The following is a 20790-nucleotide window of genomic DNA, read 5'->3' as shown; positions in this document are numbered from 1 at the left end:
TGGCTACCGCCACTCATGAAATATTTATTTTCATACCACTCGATGAAAATAAATCATGTATTTATAGAAAAAACTTAAATATCCTCTATTAATTAATTTAATAAATAAATAAATAAATAAATATTATATATTTAATTTACAAAATGAAAACCGCAAACATGTGTTTCACTGTGTTTGACGTTAAAGGAACACTGTAAAATGTATTAATTACGACGTTAATTACCTGGATATGGTACAGTAAACCACGGATTGTTATCGATGACGTCAACACGTGCATCTGTCCGTGCTCTATAGGCCGGGTGGCTAGGATCATTAGGAAAGACGTCATATCTGGTCAATATGCCGCATATCGCCCAGTTGATAATTATAGAAATAAGAATCTGAAAATAAAATAAAAGAAGAGCTGTCAGACAAGAGGACAGCAACACTCGACCATTTGAAAAGTTGTCACAAGGGTGTTTCATCGAGTACACTAATGCTTACCTATATAAATACGTAAAATTGTTTCAAAAAGGTAAACAGCCTTGTTATTTAGCTGTTTTATAAATTAAACCACTGCTAGATTTTTATGAATGCATAAAATTGTCACAAAAAAGTACAAACTCTTCAGTAGTTATGGAAATACCAGCTTACATACAAAACCTTAAACAAGAATTTCTAAGTTGAAAAAGGGGGCATAATTATGCAAAATATGCAAATCAGAGTTATGGGACTTGTGCCAACTATGTTAGATTATCACAGAGAAGAAGCGTATGAAGTTTCAATCCATTCCCTTCAGTAGTTATTGAGATACCAGCTTACACACAAAAGGTTAACCTGGAATTTCTATGTCGAAAAAGGGGCATAAACATGCAAAAAAGCATTCAGAGTTATGGGACTTGTCCCGATAATTTAGATGATCACAGAGAAGCAGCACGTTAACTCTCAGCAATTACGGAGATACCAGCTTACACGTAAAAACTTAACCACTGGGACGCCGACGCCGATGCTGACAAATGGGTGACTGCATTAGCTCAGTATTCTGCGAAAAGTCGAGCTAAAAAGGAATACCTTTAAGGAAAATGATAAAATGATATGAGCCAAGACTACAGTACTGACTGATACTTTTGCGGAGGCAGTGAAATGTCATAATTTAAACGACTTCATATTTTACTGTTTGACATTTGCTAGCAATCGGTTTTATATGTTGCTAGTACATGTATTTTTACAATTTGAACCGCAAAATATTGAAATCGCTAAAGCTTGCGTTACAAACATGCAGTATAATAAATAATTTATGTACGGACATCTCGTAACACTAATGACATAATTATAAATGCCTTAATTAACAAATTATGTTTTAAGATAGGTAATGCAATGGTCCACTTTTGCACATATAAAAACAACACAAAAGAGGGATGTTTGTACATCCATAACAGTCATCCATATTTAACTAAATAATCTACAGAATGTTTTAAATTGAAAATATGTCATAAGTCAAACATAAAACCCATATAACAAATATTGAAATACTTACTGCAAAAACTTGATGTAACGGATTGAAATACTTCCTGCAAAAACTTAATGTAACGGATTGAAATACCTACTGCAAAAACTTGATGTAACGTATTGAAATACTTACTGCAAAAACTTGATGTAACGGATTGAAATACTTACTGCAAAAACTTAATGTAACGGATTGAAATACCTACTGCAAAAACTTGATGTAACGTATTGAAATACTTACTGCAAAAACTTGATGTAATGGATTGAAATACTTACTGCAAAAACTTGATGTAACGGATTGAAATACTTACTGCAAAAACTTGATGTAACGGGTAACGTATAACTCTGTAACCACCGGAAGGAGTCCACACCGGTACTGGCATGTCATATTTACCAAGATACAAAAACAATACCACAGCGACAACTACAGTGCTGAAATAATACAATTTTCCACTTCACAATTTCCTTGCCTGTTTCTATTGCTATAAATACTTGTACATCATGTGCCATTTCATAAATTTGACATACGTATAACGCCGATATTCATCTCTTCAATGATTAAAGTATTATAAATGTAACTGATTATTATCATATGTAACTACAGCTATCACTGAAAGTGATTTATATCCCCACCAGCAACTTTGATAAGTGTTCTGAAGAAAAATTTGAACTCAACCTATAGTAAATGAAGTATCAACTGTGTACAAAGAATTATTTCAATTAATTGCAATACCAACCGGGGTCTTCATGTAAGCTTCCTATATGCCAAGTTTGATTACAATATCTCACTCTTAACTCTAGTTATTGTCCGGAAACCATTTTCTATCTTTAGTAACAGTGACCTTGATCCAAGAGGGTCCAAATACAATACCAACCCGGGTCTTCATATAAGTTAGCTACACATCAAGTTTGATTACAATACTTCATTCCAAACTCTAGTTATTGATGTGGAACCGACGGACGGACGGACGGACCGACCGACCGACAATCTTGACTCCAATATACCCCCCTAAACTTCGTTTGTGGGGGTAAAATAAACTTCGTTTGTGGGGAATAATTAAGAGAACCACTTACGACATGGATATTGCCCAGCTGACTACCACAAATTTCAAAACCGGTTGAACAATGAATATAAATATTAGCACCAATGCAGGAACGATTGTGAGAGGACCAACGAATTTCAACAGCAGTCCAACTATTCCAGTGAAGCCGAAAAGTGCGTGAATCAGGCCTGCTATCATTAAACTGCCTTGCAACTGGAACAAAAGAGCAAAAATGCGTGAATCATGCATGCTGTTATGAACCTCCATGCAACAAATTAAGAAAACACATTTAACTTCATGTAAAAACAAATAAACAAGAGGGTCATGATGGCCCTGAGTCACTCACCAGTATTTACTGCATTTCAGTGTTGGAAATTAAATTTCAAATGATTTTGCTGAAAGGCAAGTCCAGCTATTTTGGCAAGTTCAACTCAACTTTAACTTGCCCCTCTTGTAATAAACTTTCACAACACTGATTTTTTTCCGTCATAATAAACATAATTTTAGAGCCACAGATGGCACTAGATCACTCATCTGACCCATCATTTCATTATTCACTATATAATTTGAAATATTTTGTCCTAATATTATGGAAAGGCTTTATTAAAAATATCTTTGTTGCAAGTAAGTACCTATGTAGAATAAATGCAGAATAAATGACCACTAAAGTTTTTTTTCATGGGACAATTTTTTTATAACTTTTGTGAATGAATGCACAAAATGTCACATGCAAAATATGAAATGTGTAGATATTTGAAGTTTACAGTTTGGGACAATGAATATTTTATACATTTTATATGGTAACTTAAGTGTACCTCAAAAAGGCAATAAGGTCAAAAAATGTAAAAATATCAAAAGTAGGCTAGCTGATATCAAAATTCAATTCAGCATTACAAGTACACCCCTAGTCCAAATTTCAAGTAAGTTCATCAAAAAATCAAGAAAGTAGGTCAAGCTATATAAGAATATCAAAAGTAGGCAAGTTGATATAAAAATTCAATTTGGTATCAGAAATTGTACCCCTGGTCCAAATTTAAAATCTGAATGTCAAAGAACAAGAAAATATGTCAAATGGTGTCATTGATATCAAAAGTAGGTAAGCTGATATCAAAATTCAATTTAACATAAAAAATACACATATTATAACCTTGGTCCAAATTTCAAGTCTGTATATAAAAGACAAATTTAAGTCAAACTTATCAAAAGTAGACCAGTTCATATCAAAATTCGATTCAGGATCAGAAATTAAACCCCTTGTCCAAATTTCAAGTAAGGGCATTACAAACGAGAAACTAGATCAAACAATATCAAATAATTACATCAAAAGTAGTCAGTTGATATACTAATTTAATTCGCATAAGAAATAACATTCCTGTCTGTACACCTAAAACAAGAAAGTAGGTGAAATGGTTTCAAAAATACCAATAACAGCTCAACTGATACCAACATTCAATTAAGCACATGAAACAGGTTCACCAGTATGTCCTAAAATTTATTGAAATGTGCTTTCTCCAAGTTTGAATCCAATTCAACAAAAATGAAGAAAGAAAAATACAACAATTTTTAACAAAATTCAATAAAATATTGAGCATACAAACTCATCTTTGTAAGTAAGATACAGGAAACAAATGTTATCTTTCTAAAGGCCTAATTTTATTTCCTAAAAATATTCTCCACTCTGACATACAATTGACCCTACAATGATGCAATATGATGTCAAAATTCTAAGGCTGAAAGATATTTACACATTATTTTATTGTTGCCTAGCTTAACAAGATTGTGCTTGTGAACACTAAATAGTACCAGAAATAGATTTTTTCTATACAATTGAACTTTGCCACAATGTAATTATAAGTGTCTAGTGAAGTCTCATTTTAGCATGTCAAATGAATGAATGACAGACTATTCTCTCCCTTACCAGTTCCTCTCCCTGACGGTTCTCTCCCTAACCGTTTCCTCCCCTGACGGTTCTCTCCCAAATTTGAAATATGCAGACAGTTCTCCCCCAATTTCATTTTTTATAAGTTATCATTTTAGTTTTGACTTAATCTAATAATATTTCTTAATGAAGATTATTAAAAGAATGTTTTTGATATTAACTGCATTTTATGTTTATCAGCTGAAAAGTGTTTGTAAATTTATATAACACCTTTTTCAGTATTTTTATCCTATCAACACCTTTATTGTGAGAGATATAGATCATTGGACAGTGATTGATATACACCTGTAATTATGTTAAGGTCTAGCTTGTGATGTTCATTTATTTGTTAAATAGTGAATAAGGTGGAAACAAGTATGTTCTAGAAAATAAATAAACAACAACTGGTATGCAAACACATTCCACATTTACTTTTTTACGAAATTGATTTAAAAACATGTAGTCATTAACTTGAAACAATATATAATACCAAATAACTTATATAATACTTATTCATCAACACCTTTTCACAGCTATTTTAATCTAATCAACACCTTCATTCTTGAGTAAGGAATTAATAAACACCTCAATTATCACTGACAGCAAACTTAAACGCATTCATGTGTGTATTTAACTCCTTTTTTCATTATACAAAAGTTTAGCAATTAGAATTTATTAATCATTTTTTGCCTATAAATTTCATTTTTATTTATTAAAAAAAAATAAAAAAATAATATCTTATGATTATCCTAATCAAGTAAATTATTCATTAATTATTTTCAATGACTAAACACATTAAAAAGTATACATTACATCTAATTAAAAAATCAGAATAATTAACTAATATCATCATTGATCAATTATTATTATATGTTAAAAAAAAATTTCTAATTCAATTTATATCAATTGATAATAAAGGTACAAATTTATTTTAACATCTAAATACTTCAATAAAATATTTTTTTCTCTAAGTCATATTAATTTTTGATAATAAACTTACCGATTTATTGTTGCTGATTGAATTTGAATTAAACATCAGAATACTTCATTAAAGTATTTTTCTCTCTAATTTATATCAATTTATAATAATCCTACCCATTTACTATCAGAATACTTCATTAAAGTATTTTTCTCTCTAATTTATATCAATTTATAATAAACCTACCCATTTATTAAACATCTAAACACTTCAATAAAATCTATTTTTTTCTAATTTATATAAATTCATAATAAACTTACCCATTTATTTATCATCTAAATACTTTAATAATAATGTAATTATAAAAATAAGAATGGGGAGGAACTGTCTTCTAATTTGCAAATATGCAGACAGTTCTCCCCTAAAATAGGGAGAGAACCGTCAGGGAGGAAACGTCAGGGGAGGAACTGGTAAGGGAGAGAATAGTCTGACTACCCAAATGAAAGACAATGAGCAGATATGGTTACTGTTCCGATACAAAGCACACGACCTCAAATCATTTCTTAAGCAAACAGGTCATGACATTAATATTTTCCTTCTGCTATAGAAATTATATTTGGGAAAATTGCATTACATGTACACATGTTTGTAAGACATTCCAACATGAGTTGTTTTCCTTACATTATGAAAGATATACTATGCTCTTCATTGAGTAAATTATTTTTATCATAGAAATTTATTGAAATCTATGAAATTCTTACTGAATATGTCTTATTTGGATAAAAGAATGGATAAACTATTTATGTGAAGCTGCATTCACTATTATAGGCCAAGTAAAGTTGCTCTTTTCTGTAAAAAAGAGCCATTTTTTATAATGAAAGAATATGGGCCTATTCATATTGTGACCACCAATAGTGTGAAGTTTAAAACATAACTCATCTACATGTACTTTTTGAAGACAAAACACGTTTATTTTGTATTTATAAAGAGACTGTGTATCCATTGTCAATATTTTCTAATATTTAATTTGAGGATAGAATATTTTTAAGCTATAATTTGAAGAAATGTCATGGCCTGGGACATTTAAGTTTTAGCGGCACCCGAAAGGGACAATCAAATCAATATGAGCAAACTTGATGAAAGACTTCCTAAGAATGCCACAGACAAAGTTGGTGATCACCCATCAATTATTTCAATAGGAGATGAAGTTCAAAGGTTTTTCTATTTTGAGCTTTAGCGGCCCCTTTAAGAGGCCAATCAAATTAATATGAGCAAACTTGATAACAGACTACCTTAGAATGCTAAAGACAAAATTTGGTGATCATCCATCAATTAGTTCTGTTGAAGTTGTCTAAAGGTTTTTATAATTTTAGCTTTAGAGACAGCTAATAGGGGCCAATCAAATTTATATGCGCAAATTGGATAAAAAAAACTACCTAAGAATGACACTGACAAATTTTGGTGATCGTCCATCATGTAATTTAGTTGTAGTAGAGGTTTAAAGGTTTTTCTATTTTTAGCTCTTTTGACCCCTAAAATGGGCAAATTAAAATGACATGAGCAAATTTAAGTGTAACTGTTACAAGGATGCTACATATATCTGCCCAGCAGATTTAGAGAAGATAATTGTTGACGATGGACGACGGACCATCCCCCTTTCATACAAATTGCTCACCCTGAACCGTCGGTTCCGGTGAGCTAAAAAGAAGAGCGCTGACAACGCATGCTTTCTTTTAACTACAAACACATATAATATAATAATAACAATAAGACAAGAGCATTAAAGATATACTATGCTCAAATTTGATATAAGAAAATATTCATATTTGATACGCAGTCTCTATGTAAATAGAGAATAAACATGTTATGACTTCATACAAAGGTAGATGTATCACGTTTAAAATTCTACAGACTATAGGTGGTCACATTTTTCTTATTTAAAAGACCAACTTTACTTGTCCGTAATAAGGAAATTTTAGTGGCGTTTACGGTGATCTATTTAAGCCACTGATGTGAAAATGAGCATTATTTTTTACCGCTTGGACGTTGGATATTATTTTCTCCATAGGAAATTCCCTTGACGTTGTGTTGTCAGTCGCGTTAAACAACGGGTTTTCTGGAACTGAAACATGAAATGAAATATTTGCAAAAAGACAGAATAACATATTTAAACTTTACAGCATGATGGATTCATAATTGTTTTAGAATGTTGTTTTGCTAAAAAAAGTTAGATGAATTTAAAAAAGAATATGGGTGTAAGCTAACGTAATTTACCCTGTGTGGTGCATTGCCTATACAAAGTTTGCGCATGCGCAAATTTATGAATTATCTCGATTCTGCATTTTATACGTTGCAAATGGTCTATGACAAATCGTCATTTCCCATACATTAATAAGCAGAAACAAGAAGTATCTTTAAAAGTAGACGCCCAAAGGGCAACAGGTCATCGAGTCCGTTTACTGTAAATAGCAAGAAGTAACATCTGACCTCAAGGAATGACCTGGAATTTTAACCTAGTCGATAATATTTAAAGAATATTGATACTATATAGGGGTATGTTTTGGATAGTATAATACTGATTAAATTTCAAGTTCTTGTGCGTAAGACCTGATTTTTGATCTAGCCACACGGTTCTTGTCCGCGATACACCATCTCATGATGAAGCTCATTTATGACAGCTTTAATATTTGAAATTCCACCACCTAGTGAAAGAGTTATGGTGCGGACAAGTTTTTTTAGATTTTATATTTGACATTTAAATATGACCTTGACCTTTGACAGTCACACGTTTCTTGCACGCGACACACTGTATCATTATTGTGAACAACTGTGCTAAGTAATTTGAAATTCTGCCAACTAATGACAGAGTTACGACCCGGACAAACTTATTCCGAACGAGCGAACTTTCGTACTTGCGTACAGACGGACACACATACGTACACCGAACCGCCGTTTCAACTTCAACTTCAACGGGGTTTCTCGACAAAATCCACAAGGTAGACATCGACGACGAGGAGGCGAAGGCTGTACATCAGTGTAGAGTGGCTGTTCCGACATAAATTTTTGAAACTATTTTACACAATTGTATCATAACTGTCCCATTGACAAACTGATATTCCACACTACACCCTAAAAAGGTCTGTTGACCAACATGTATTTACACTTTACAAGATGTTGACCATTTAAACATATGATGGTACGACTGGAACGAGCTGGATGGAAGATTTAAACGCCTCCAGGCTCTCAGTAGTAACACAAGAATCCGGTATAATATTCCAGGTATTAACAGTTCTTGGGAAAAAATGAGTGTTGATAAACGTTGATTCTAGATTGGATTGGGATGAATTTCATATTGTGACTTCTTCGGGTTGAACGAACTGTGGCAATAGTGGGATGGTACGATACTGGTACAGCTATTAAATAGTTAACTACTTTATACATGAGAGTCATGCACGTCTGCCCAAACTCTACGTTGTTGAAGACTGGGCCATTGTAATTTATTTATTAGTTCAGTTACACTAGAAGGATTGTGTGGGTTATACGGTCTATTCAACACCCATCTTGCTGCGTTTCTTTGTATCTGTTCTATCTGTTTAACTTGAGTCTTTTGTAAAGGATTCCATATTGGAGAAGCGTATTCCAGTTTAGGTCTGACCAAACTAATGTAAGCCTTTTCTTTTACTTTGGGAGGACAGTATCTTAAGTTCCTCTTTAGAAAACCAAGTGTACTTGCTGCCTTTTTTGTGATGTTGTTAATATGGTCGTTGGATTTCAAATTATCACTGAATTCAACCCCTTAGTATGGATGCCGGTTGACTATTTCCAAGCTTTCGCCTTTTATTTTGTAGTCATATTTCTTTCTGTGTGGAGAGGATGAAAATTGCATAATGGCGCATTTTTTAACATTAAATTCCATTTGCCAAATGTCCGACCAATTTTCAAGTTTACTAAGATCTTCCTGGAGAGCTATATTGTCACTTTGGTTACTTATTGGCCGATATAACACACAATCGTCAGCGAATAAACGTATACCTGATGTAATATTATCTGCGATGTCATTTATGTAGATTAGAAAGAGTGTTGGTCCGAGGAGTGTTCCTTGCGGTACACCAGATGTTACTGAGGCTATATCAGATGATGCGTTGTCCACTACTACTTGTTGTGTTCTATTAGATAAAAAGGAATCAATCCAACGCCTAGTATTACCGGAAATACCGTAATACTCTAGTTTGTGTGATAAACGTCTATGAGAAACTTTATCAAATGCTAAAGTCTAAGATTGCCATATCCACTTGTGTACCGGAATTAAGTGATTTTGCAATGTCATCATTGTGACCACTATGTCGAGCTCTCTGAAAGCCGTGGCTAACGTTTCTGGATAATATCAAAGTGTTCTCAGAAATTCAATGTAGTATGGGCAACCTGTTTTGTTTCCATAAGTAATTGATAGACTTGTCAAATATTCATAAAATTTTCTGGTATTTAGAAATGACATACAATGCCCGGTACATAACGGGAAAAGGGATGGCGGAAAGCCCGTAAACTAACCGGTCGTCAAGGTAAAAACATACATCCTACGGCCAAAAAAAACAACTACATTAATTCATTTATTAAAAATGTTAATTAACATAAATATAAAACAATATATTCTTTACCTGCGTCTCCTGAACAGAAACTCCCGTCTGTGTTTGCCACTAATAACAGGGGTATTATATATGATGCTGAAGCTCCTTGATATAAGGGTAGCCTGTTTAAAAAAAACCCTTAAACACTGTTAAAGTTACCATTTTCACTATTAACAGTTACATGAAACATATCAAATTTGTTCGATTTCTACTCTGTATTCAAGAAAAGTCCATACGTCCTAACAAAGATGTAAAGTTAAAAAGAAATTTAAAGTGGAAATAACATATAAGATACATATATTAAATATTCTGCATTAAAGTTCATGCTCTTAAAGAAAAGAAACCGCAATTGGTTACAGCAGTAAAACTTGCTGTAAGAATGTATGTGTATGTGCGTGCGCGCGCGTGCGTGCGCGCGCGTGTGCGTGCATGTATGTATGAACGTGCGTGCGTGTTTAATTTACTTATTTATCTACATTTATCTATCTATTTCTGAAGCATATGTTTTGTATACTTTTGTAACTAAGATTTACTCACTTTTTTTTTAAATAAACCAATGAACAGATGAAGTATGGCTTATGACTTACCTAATACCAAATAGATTCATAGCTACTGTAGTTACACCACTCATGAAGAGCGTCGAGCTGAGAAGCCTCGCTTTGAATACGTTGTTGTCTGAGGCGCACACGGCTTCAGCTACTAACAGCGACACAATCAGCTGACCTGACAGAGCTAACAGCGATTGCTAAAAATAGAGGATGATAATAAACGACTATACCCACAGGAGAGCAATAATTATATAAGACTATACCCACAGGAAAGCAATGATTATATACGACTATACCCACAGGAAAGCAATGATTATATACGACTATACCCACAGGAAAGCAATGATTATATACGACTTTACCCACAGGAAAGCAATGATTATATAAGACAATACATACAGGAGAGCAATGATTATATAAGACTATACCCACAGGAAAGCAATGATTATATACGACTATACCCACAGGAAAGCAATGATTATATACGACTATACCCACAGGAGAGCAATGATTATATACGACTATAGCCACAGGAAAGCAATGATAATATACGACTATACCCACAGGAAAGCAATGATTATATACGACTATACCCAGAGGAGAGCAATGATTATATACGACTATACCCACAGGAGAGCAATGATTATATAAGACTATACCCACAGGAGAGCAATGATTATATACGACTATACCCACAGGAGAGCAATGATTATATACGACTATACCCACAGGAAAGCAATGATTATATACGACTATACCCACAGGAGAGCAATGATTATATACGACTATACCCACAGGAGAGCAATGATTATAATCGACTATACCCACAGGAGAGCAATGATTAAATACGACTATACCCACAGGAGAGCAATGATTATATACGACTATACCCACAGGAGAGCAATGATTATATACGACTATACCCACAGAAGAGCAATAATTATATACGACTATACCCACAGGAGAGCAATGATTATATACGACTTTACCCCATCAGAGCGATGATTATATACGACAACACCCCTAGCAGAGCTACTCAAAAAGATGACTGCAAGAAGACGCTAAGACAACTGTTACCTTCCACGTGGATTTAGTACAGTTTAAATACATGATTATGTCCTGCTTTGGCCAGGCAAATGACACCTATTGAAATGCAAGTTTTTTTTTCTGAAAATCTTGTGTCGCCCTTTTGTTTTGTTTTTTATAAAGAAGCGAGCTTTTTTGTTCTCGCGTGAAACTAAGCACCATTTACATTGAATTTGTCTTCTATCAATATTAATCCTCGTGAGGATAATAATGACATGAATAACCTTATTCTCGCATGTTTCCTTCGAGAACTGTAGCTTATTTACAGTGCCGCGCTAGAGACAAGTCGACAAGACGAAAATCCGACAACGCGCCATTTGGCGCTTTGTCGAGTTGTCGCTAGCGCCAAGAAAAATCACAAAAATCCACACACACATTGACAAGACATTCACTGCCCCCAATCCCCCAAACCAAAATAATTTGTATTTTATCATATAGTCAACACTGGTCAACACGAAATAAAAATACAAATATTTTTGTGTTAAGCAGTAAAGAAGTCCTAGATTAAATAATTGAATGCTTTACAATCTTAAATATTTTTTTCCTATGATATCATACTTTTCTTATCAGTAGTTTTTGTTTCGATAACAACTGAACAAATGCTGATGCTTTGGTTTTCATCGAGTACGGTGTTTAACATTGCGTTTAGCATGCAAATAAGGAAACTTACCAAATTCGAGTTCCAAAACGATATCCTTATAATATTGACACATTACATGTTCAGGCTGATTCACTGTTGAACGAGTTTGTTCCCTCGTGGTCGATTTTAGTAAATATGTCTTTCTATTCATGGCCGCTTGTTATGAGTGAAAGTAAATTCTTAATCGGTGCACGAAAATTCCGTGCAAATACCGCATACACCTTACACTGCCTAAAGGCTATGCAAATATTATCTATAGTTTTACAACTTCAACAAGAACATACATTAATTTTCAATTAGATTTATATATTATTAAATGTGTTTGTTTATTTATTTATCCAATTTATATTAATCGTCCTTTTAGTCAAATACAATTGTATTTTCTATAAAAATGTCATCTTACAGACACGAAGAAAACGTTTCGCTAGGACAAACAACAATTTATTCTCGGCCTTGCTTTGGACAAATATTTGCTTATCTTAAGACACTTTTGAAGTAAAACTCGTTTTGTATACACTCAAACGGTAACAGTAAAAATATCACCACCAGGAAAATACCGTGGCGAAAATTATGGAACAGAATTAATGCATTTATTCTATCTTGCTTGATGACATTGGAACTTGTATTATGCTTAATTCTATCTTGCTACATGACATTAAAACTTGCATTATGCTTGATTCCATCTTGCTTTATGATATTTAAACTTTGCATTATGCTGGATTCCATTTTTCGTTATTTCATTCAAACATTTCGTAGTCACCAATTCTTTCATTGAGTGATAACTATTAAACTGGAACGACCCATTTGGAATACTAAAATGTTAACGTCATATACCTTTATGCATAAGCTACCTTTCTTCATGCTCTATACAAACCATTTATGGCTTAGATTTTTTGTATTACTTTTATGTATAAGTCATTTAAAATTGACTATTTTTTGTTCGCAAAGTGTTCCCTGATGGATTTTTTAAAATGTGACTTATTTGATTTATAGCTCGCATGACGTGATTACTATTAGCTTTCTCTTATATCCATTATTCAGTGTTTATGCTTAATAAAGCTCGGTGTCTGAGGCTTTGTGGATTATGTTTGATCATCTTACATTATGTTAAACAATTAAAACTATGTCTAGCGATTTGTGAACTGTTAAGGGGCGAAAACTCTGTTATCGATGTCAACGGACTTTTTTCCACGATTCGCCTATCATCGGAATTTTCCGTATAGATACTGCGTACATGTGTATATACAAGTAAAAAATTGCTGGGAAATGCAGCAATATGATTGTCACGGCGAACCCCCCCCCCCCCCCCCCCACACACACACTCACAAAAACAACAACAACAAAAAACAGTTAAATATATTGATAAGGTATCTCCAAATAGCATTGTCTTGAATTGACATGTTAACTTGTTCAGAAGGTTTTTAAATATCATAATGTAACTTGTTACAAGAGCCTTGTTTATGTAGTAGAGCAGAATAATTATCATTCTTGGGTACTGCATACCTCTTGAGTGAGATTTATCCTCATGTTGATATCTCAAGGGCTTTAGTAGATATGCTCTGGACAAAATTAAGTATGAAAAATAACGAAGCGCAATAACTGAAAAATAATGCACGGTAGGTTAAATGTCTTGTATGCTGCACTCCTCCTTGAGCAATGAGATCTATCCACCTATGAAGTTTCAAGTTGATACCTCTAACACTTTTTTGAGATAAGCTCCGGACAAAAAGTTTGAAAAATAACAAATGGCAATAACTAAAACATTATAAAGGATAGAGTTATCATTCTTGCGCTCGAAAAGATCTATCCACCTATGAAATTTCATGTTGACATTTCAAAGACTTTTTCAGAGATATACTCCACTCAGGTGAAAATTTGAGTATGAAAACTAACATAGGGCAATAACTCAACAATTATGAAGGGTAGAGTTATCACTCTTTTGCGCTGCATACCTCCTGAGCACCTTTGAAGGTTTATGTAGATATCTCAAAGGCTTTTGTAGTTATACCCAGGACAAAATTAAGTATGAAAAATAACAAAGGGCAATAACTGAAAAATAATGCACGGTTAGTTATCATTCAAGTGTGCTGCACTTCACATAAAAGAGAGCTATCCTCCTATGAAGTTTCAAGTTGTTACCGCTACACTTTTTTAGATATTCTCATGACAAAAAGTATGAAAATAACAAATGACAATAACTCAAAAATTATAAAGGGTAGAGTTATCATTCTTTCGCACAAAATTCATCCTCAAAAAGATCTATCTACCTATGAAGATTACATTGACATCTCAATGTTTGTATTTTTTAGTTAAATTATGCTCCACTCAGGTGAAAAATTAAGTATGAAAAATAACAAAGGGCAAAAAGAATTTGGTAGAGTTATCACTCTTGTGCATTGCACACCTCCTGAGTGAGATCTATCCACCTATATGAAGTTTCATGTTGATATCTCAAAGGCATTTTGAGTTAAGTTCTGGACAAAAATTGAGTTTGAAGAATAACAAAGGGCAATAATGAAAAAATTTGCAGGGTAGAGTTATCATTCTTGTGCACTGCACTTTTCCTAAATATGATTTATCCACCAATGAAGTTTCAAGTTGATACCTCCACCTATGAAGTTTCAAATTGATACTTTTTGAGATATGCTCCGGACAAAAATGTAGACGGAAGGACAGACGGACGGATTGAGACTAATTCTATATCCCCCACCGTCTTTTCGGCGGGGGGTAATAAAACATTTTCTTGCTCATATCTGAGGGAAACTCAGAATTTTGCTCACAATAACGAGAAATGAATTCTGAATGAAGTTTGATGTTGTGGTAAAAACTGATTTAAGGACCAAGTTAAGTTATTTTACAATCTGGTGGTATGGCGAATGTTTATTGTGAAACGCATGTAGAAAAACCAAGTCTCATTTAGAGAATTGCTCAAGAAAAATGAAATTATTCAAAAAAAGACAATTTAAGTTCTTAATTGCAAATATAGAAACTTAGGAATGTAATGTTCAAAGACATTTTACACGTGAAAAGATTCACTCCGAGATCCGACATGAGAACAGATAAATCCAAATATGTCGTCCCTTCGTGTTTTCGCATTTTGAGGCGAAGACGCGAAAATATACAGATGGCGTAAATCAGCCACCATACATAATCCATTCAAGGCGAATTTCTCAAGCATGTCGAAAGGATGTGCGGAAATGTGTTAATATAAAACAATGATATTTCGTGTGTTGATAATAAAACTGTTTAGATTCTATATGGTTGTGAAAAAAAACTGTTTCTATTGTTTCTATGTAACTTTTCACGGAAATGGGCTGTACAATGATTGCGTAAAAACAATAATGTCGGCTGTAAAAATCGAAAGGCATTTTGTCACGTGACTTTTGCCCATGCTACCGAAAACTACCCATCACAATATCACGGCGTTGAGACGCCGTGAAATATATACGTACTAAGCGCTCAATACATACATTGCATAATATAAATACAAGTAGTAAAGGATTATGCAATATAATTTTATATAATTATATATAATAGAAAAAAATATACTCGTAAAAAGTGATGCAATGGGGCAGTTACACGTACAGTCAGTGGCGGGTTCAGGCCCAGACTTAAGGGCTGCACCTACCCCCAAATATACGTTCATGAGCTGGGATGGAATATATACGTGTCAGTTTCATGCAATAGTCTTCTTAGTGTACTCCCTTACCAAAACATATTATGCTGTCATCCAGTTGTTAAGCACCTGCCCAGGTACTGCGAAGGTCTTATCTAATGACTTGGACATTAAAAAGCAAAAAATATTGACTTTTTAACTAAATAAATGTCCCAGAGTCACTATAGTGGCGAATAGGTATGCAACACATTTAAATATACATGTATAATTAGGAAAGAAGGAAGTTGTTTATTTTTGTAACATGTGCATAGTCAATTACTAATGTTGGGCATATGTGTGTCTGATTATAGATCAGACATCGCGCACACACCACCACATTCGCATACATTTGTGCTTAATGATATACTATGCACATCTTTCAGTAACATATTTTTATCACAGAAATTTATTGAAATCTATAAAATTCTTACTAAATATGTTTTATTTAAATAAAAACACATACACATAATGTAAAGGAATCTGCTTTCCTTATTACGGGTCAAGTAAAGTTGTGTCTGTCTTTAAAAGAAACTTCCATATATTTTTTTGTAATAACACTATACATGTATATTCATACTGCCCACTTACAGTGTAAAGGATTTAAAGCACAATATGTGTGTGAAGCCAAGTTATATTTATTTTATTTTACAGAAAAAAATCAAGTTTGTACTGTACTAAGTCGTGGCCACGAGTTACTAAGTCGTTTAAGTCGTGAGAACGAGATAACTATGTCGTGCAGACGAAATAATTAAATCTGATTACACCATGATTTTCTGAACTTAGAAAATTTCTGTGCTATGAAAATTTACGTGCAACATTAATTTTTTGAAAATACTGAAGTGTTCACTTAGAACTTGATACATGTCTTTAGAATCATAAGGCCCATAAATCATACACTAATTTTGACTAAGTTATAGCCCTTTGTTGGGACAATTCTATGATAGAATTGGTCATTTTGTACGTACAACGGCCTGTTAACATTGTTTATACCATAACTTGAGAGGGACTTAGTCCTGGTTTATTCTATTGGGTAGGGACATTGCCCATGGACAGTAGATATCCTATAAGGATGTTTGAGGTCATGGGTCAGACAAACATGACACTTCATGTAAAATCATTGTCTGATGAATGCTTTAGAAAGAATAAGCCGTAGTTTATATTACCTAAAAAGATCAGTAGATGGCATCTAATAATTTTTAGGCAATTTTGGTCAGAAATTAGGGTCACAATGACGCTAAATCTTTGACCAATCAATAACTGGTATGAATGGCACTTTTACGGACAGGAGAAGTAGGGGCATCCTTGTTAGGAAAATTCATATAAATAGTGTAATTTGATTAGTTATTTATCTCGTTCGCACGACTTAACTTTCTCGTGGCCACCACTAAACTTTCTCGTGGCCACGACATAGTAACTTGTTCCAACGACTTATTCATCTCGTGGCCACGACTTAGTCATGTCGTTTCCATGACTTAATTATCTCGTGGCCACGACTAAGTAACTCGTGGACACAATATAGTATAATGTTCCCACAACTTAACGTTACTATCTCGTGGCCACGACTTAGTAACCCGTGGCCACGACACAGTATCTCGTGCGCACGAGATAAATAAAAACACACACACATGTCACCTTTGTGCCACCGTAAGTTTGAGCATAGTATATCTTAAAATTCAATTTCACTATTGCTCATACGACTATAACACACGCTTAAAAAGAAGTGTAAACAATTGTATAAGAGGTGACTTGCCACTTGTATGATAAGTTATTAGAGAAATCTATAACATTTTTTTCACATGCTGGCGGAATCTTCAAAAACACGCACTTTTCGTCTGTCGCATCGTGTTCTCTTGTTTTCCAGTAAATTTTCCCTTTACATGTCAGTCTCCAACTAACACTGTTCTGTATACGCCCCTGTATAAAGGGAACGAAACTTTGTTTTTACTCCACGTGCCAAAATACGGGATCATCCGGAAAATAACGGGATGTACCGATAAAGCGACACCTGCTGTCATAATATGAACACAAATTATTGCAACTCGCATTATGCTTACTGCCAACTGCTTAGTGCGTACTTTCACATGCGACTATAATATCGCTATCGTTGTCATCTTCGTTGTCGATGCGCATTGATCATGTATTGCATTATATTTGTAATCGGTGAATATATTGAAGCATATGAATGCTAAGACACATCAAATTCGCCAATTATTGATCAAAATTAATAATTTATTGTGACATAATGTCGACAATATAAGTGGCAGATTAATAGCAAATTAAAGGTACTGACAGAAACTAACCATGTGACATAGTTATATCAAGAACAAGCAAAGAATGTTATCTTAATAAGGTTGCAATTACATGAAAGTGCATTCAGTAACCATAAGGCATGATTGAATTCAGCAAAACGCAGGTTTTCATTGTCATAAAGAAGTATAGAAGCAAGCATAATGTAAGTCCCGATATCATAAAGCAAGATATAATAAATGCACTAATTCTGTTCCATAGAAAATAATAGTAATTTTATGAGGACATGTCTATATTTTACTGATAGAGATAATCTTAACGCTATGTGTTGATTAATTTACAACACCGATTATCTGAAAATTTTAACCAAATCTTACCAGGATAAAATTTAAACCAATAGTAACAACTTCCTTACATTGCAACGTTAAACTTACTTTTATACCATAAAACATTCGGTATTATTCATTTAGAAAATCTAAACAAAAACACTGTGACTCGTAAATGAATTATATTCATATAACGTACAATCACATGTAAAACCACGTGGTCACGTATTATTACTTGTAATAACCATATAACTGTTTAACTTTAAATAACTTGTAATAGCCATATTATCACTAAAACGTAAAATTACTTATATAATTATATACAGAATTTATTTAAGTTCGACTGTATAGGAAGCTTTAAGCTTATAGACACACTTTTTAATCCGTTCCTGGAACCAACCAGTACTGAGCAATGAGTGTAAAGTTTCTTGATCAAGGAAACAACGACTTGCCCCTGACGGGCTTTGAACCCATACGGCTAGCGATCATTAGATTACTAGTCTGACGCGTTAACCACTCGGCCATGTCGCCACTAACTTTATAATTGTTAAACTTAAAATTACTTGTAATACTCATATAATTGTTAAACGAAAAATTATCTGTAATGGCCATATAGATGAAATCATAAAACGTAATTTTTTGTTTTGTTTGTTTGTTTTGGGTTTTACGTCACATCGACACAGTATAGGTCATATCGCGACGTTCCAGCTTTACTGGTGGAGGAAGACCTCAGGTGCCCTTCCGTGCATTATTTCAGGCACGAACGGGTACCTGAGTAGAACCACCGACGTTCCGTAAGCTAGCTGGATAGCTTCCTCACATGAAAGAATCCAAAGTCCCTGTCGGGATTCGAACCCACAGAGGTAATTTTTTTTTTGAAATAAAGATCATATAACCATAAAACGTCAAATGGGTTGTAAAAACCATATAACCATAAAATGTCAAATGGGTTGTAAAAACCATATAACCATAAAACGTCAAATGGGTTGTAAAAACCATATCACCATAAAAGGTCGAAGCAGTTGTAATAACCACATAATCGTCAAACGTAAAATTATCTGTTACACATATTTTGTTGTTGTTGTCGTCATTCTGCAGACGTTCTTCGGGGTATCGGAGACGCTTTGTTCGCCTATGGAAGACCGTCCAAGTCAGAAAAAAATCATAAAAATACCGTGATAAAACTCCGTTTTTTACAATGTTGCGCTAATTAGATTTTGCTAGACTTTTGATATGATTTATTTCATTCCATATGCTTTCTGTAGCAGGCAAAAAAATTTCGGTTGCAATTTGTTTGAGGTTAATTTACAGACTGACTGGACTATGTATGATAATAAAACGTCAAATCACTTGTAATAATCATATAACCATAAAACGAAAAATTACATTTCATTACCATATAACCTAAAACCCTGTGTAAATGATTATAAAAAATACAACAGTTAAGCGTATTATAACTCATTAAAGTATGAAAATGTTTTCTTTTTTATATATACAATGACAGCATTAAATATTGTATAAACACGATACGTTTATTTACAAGTAATGCACAAAATTATTTTCTTTAATTACCTGTAATGCACATATAATTGTCACATATATCGGAGGGGAATCATTGATTCCGTATATAAGATATTTTTCAGCTTTATTCTCTATCTCTGGTTCCACAAGCATCTCAGATTTCTCGTCGACCTCATCTATTTCAAACATGGCCGTCGTGCCATTAACGTCTTTGTCGGTTTCCTTTGACATTTTCTTTTGCTAGTTTAGTATCCCTTTTACAATATAAATATAACTTTTAAAAACAATGTTCACATCGATACCGCAAACTATATGTAAGAGTGTATCTCCTTTTAAAAAGGGGAACTTAAACTGAGAAGGTTTACATAATGTATGTCCTTTAAATGTCATAACAGTAACATTGAAACAGATTACACTATTATGAAATTATATTTAAATGGTACCACAAACTGGAACAACTTCGCATCATAATATGCATCGCAGGATTCTAGTAAAATATATTCATCATCACTGACAAAGTGCAACTAAACGAGACAAATTTTTATCTACCCCTCTGACCGATAGTTTACAATATCGCGTGACGATATCCATGGCTCACGTCGAAAGTTTCTTACTGAACAATAAGAAATATTTAATAATAAAATACTGATAATAAAAAAAACCACATTTAAAATAGTTAAACTATAATTTTGTTTAAGATTGAATGCAAGTGGTCATAATAACTTACCTGTGTCATTGGTTTGCCTATTAAGGTCAGCTCGCGCATACCCATGCAAT

General features: G+C 33.5%; 1 protein-coding gene across 1 annotated transcript; it reads right to left on the bottom strand.

The window, feature by feature from the left end:
- Positions 1-223: 223 nt before the first annotated feature.
- On the bottom strand, positions 224-20244 carry LOC132734286 (solute carrier family 23 member 2-like; the record flags this gene model as incomplete). The annotated part of the gene is given in 7 exon segments (XM_060720992.1): positions 224-380; positions 1797-1917; positions 2560-2741; positions 7402-7487; positions 10021-10112; positions 10578-10735; positions 20065-20244. Coding segments are annotated over 7 exon segments (976 nt in total), but the record flags the coding sequence as incomplete, so codon positions are not given.
- Between the last annotated feature and the right edge of the window lie 546 nt (positions 20245-20790).

This window comes from Ruditapes philippinarum, unplaced genomic scaffold (genome assembly GCF_026571515.1).
Source record: "Ruditapes philippinarum isolate M1 unplaced genomic scaffold, ASM2657151v2 ctg15183_1_1_1_1, whole genome shotgun sequence".
NCBI lineage: Eukaryota > Metazoa > Mollusca > Bivalvia > Venerida > Veneridae > Ruditapes > Ruditapes philippinarum.
The sequence above is the reverse complement of the archived record's forward strand: the minus strand, read 5'-3'. Positions and strand labels throughout refer to the sequence as shown.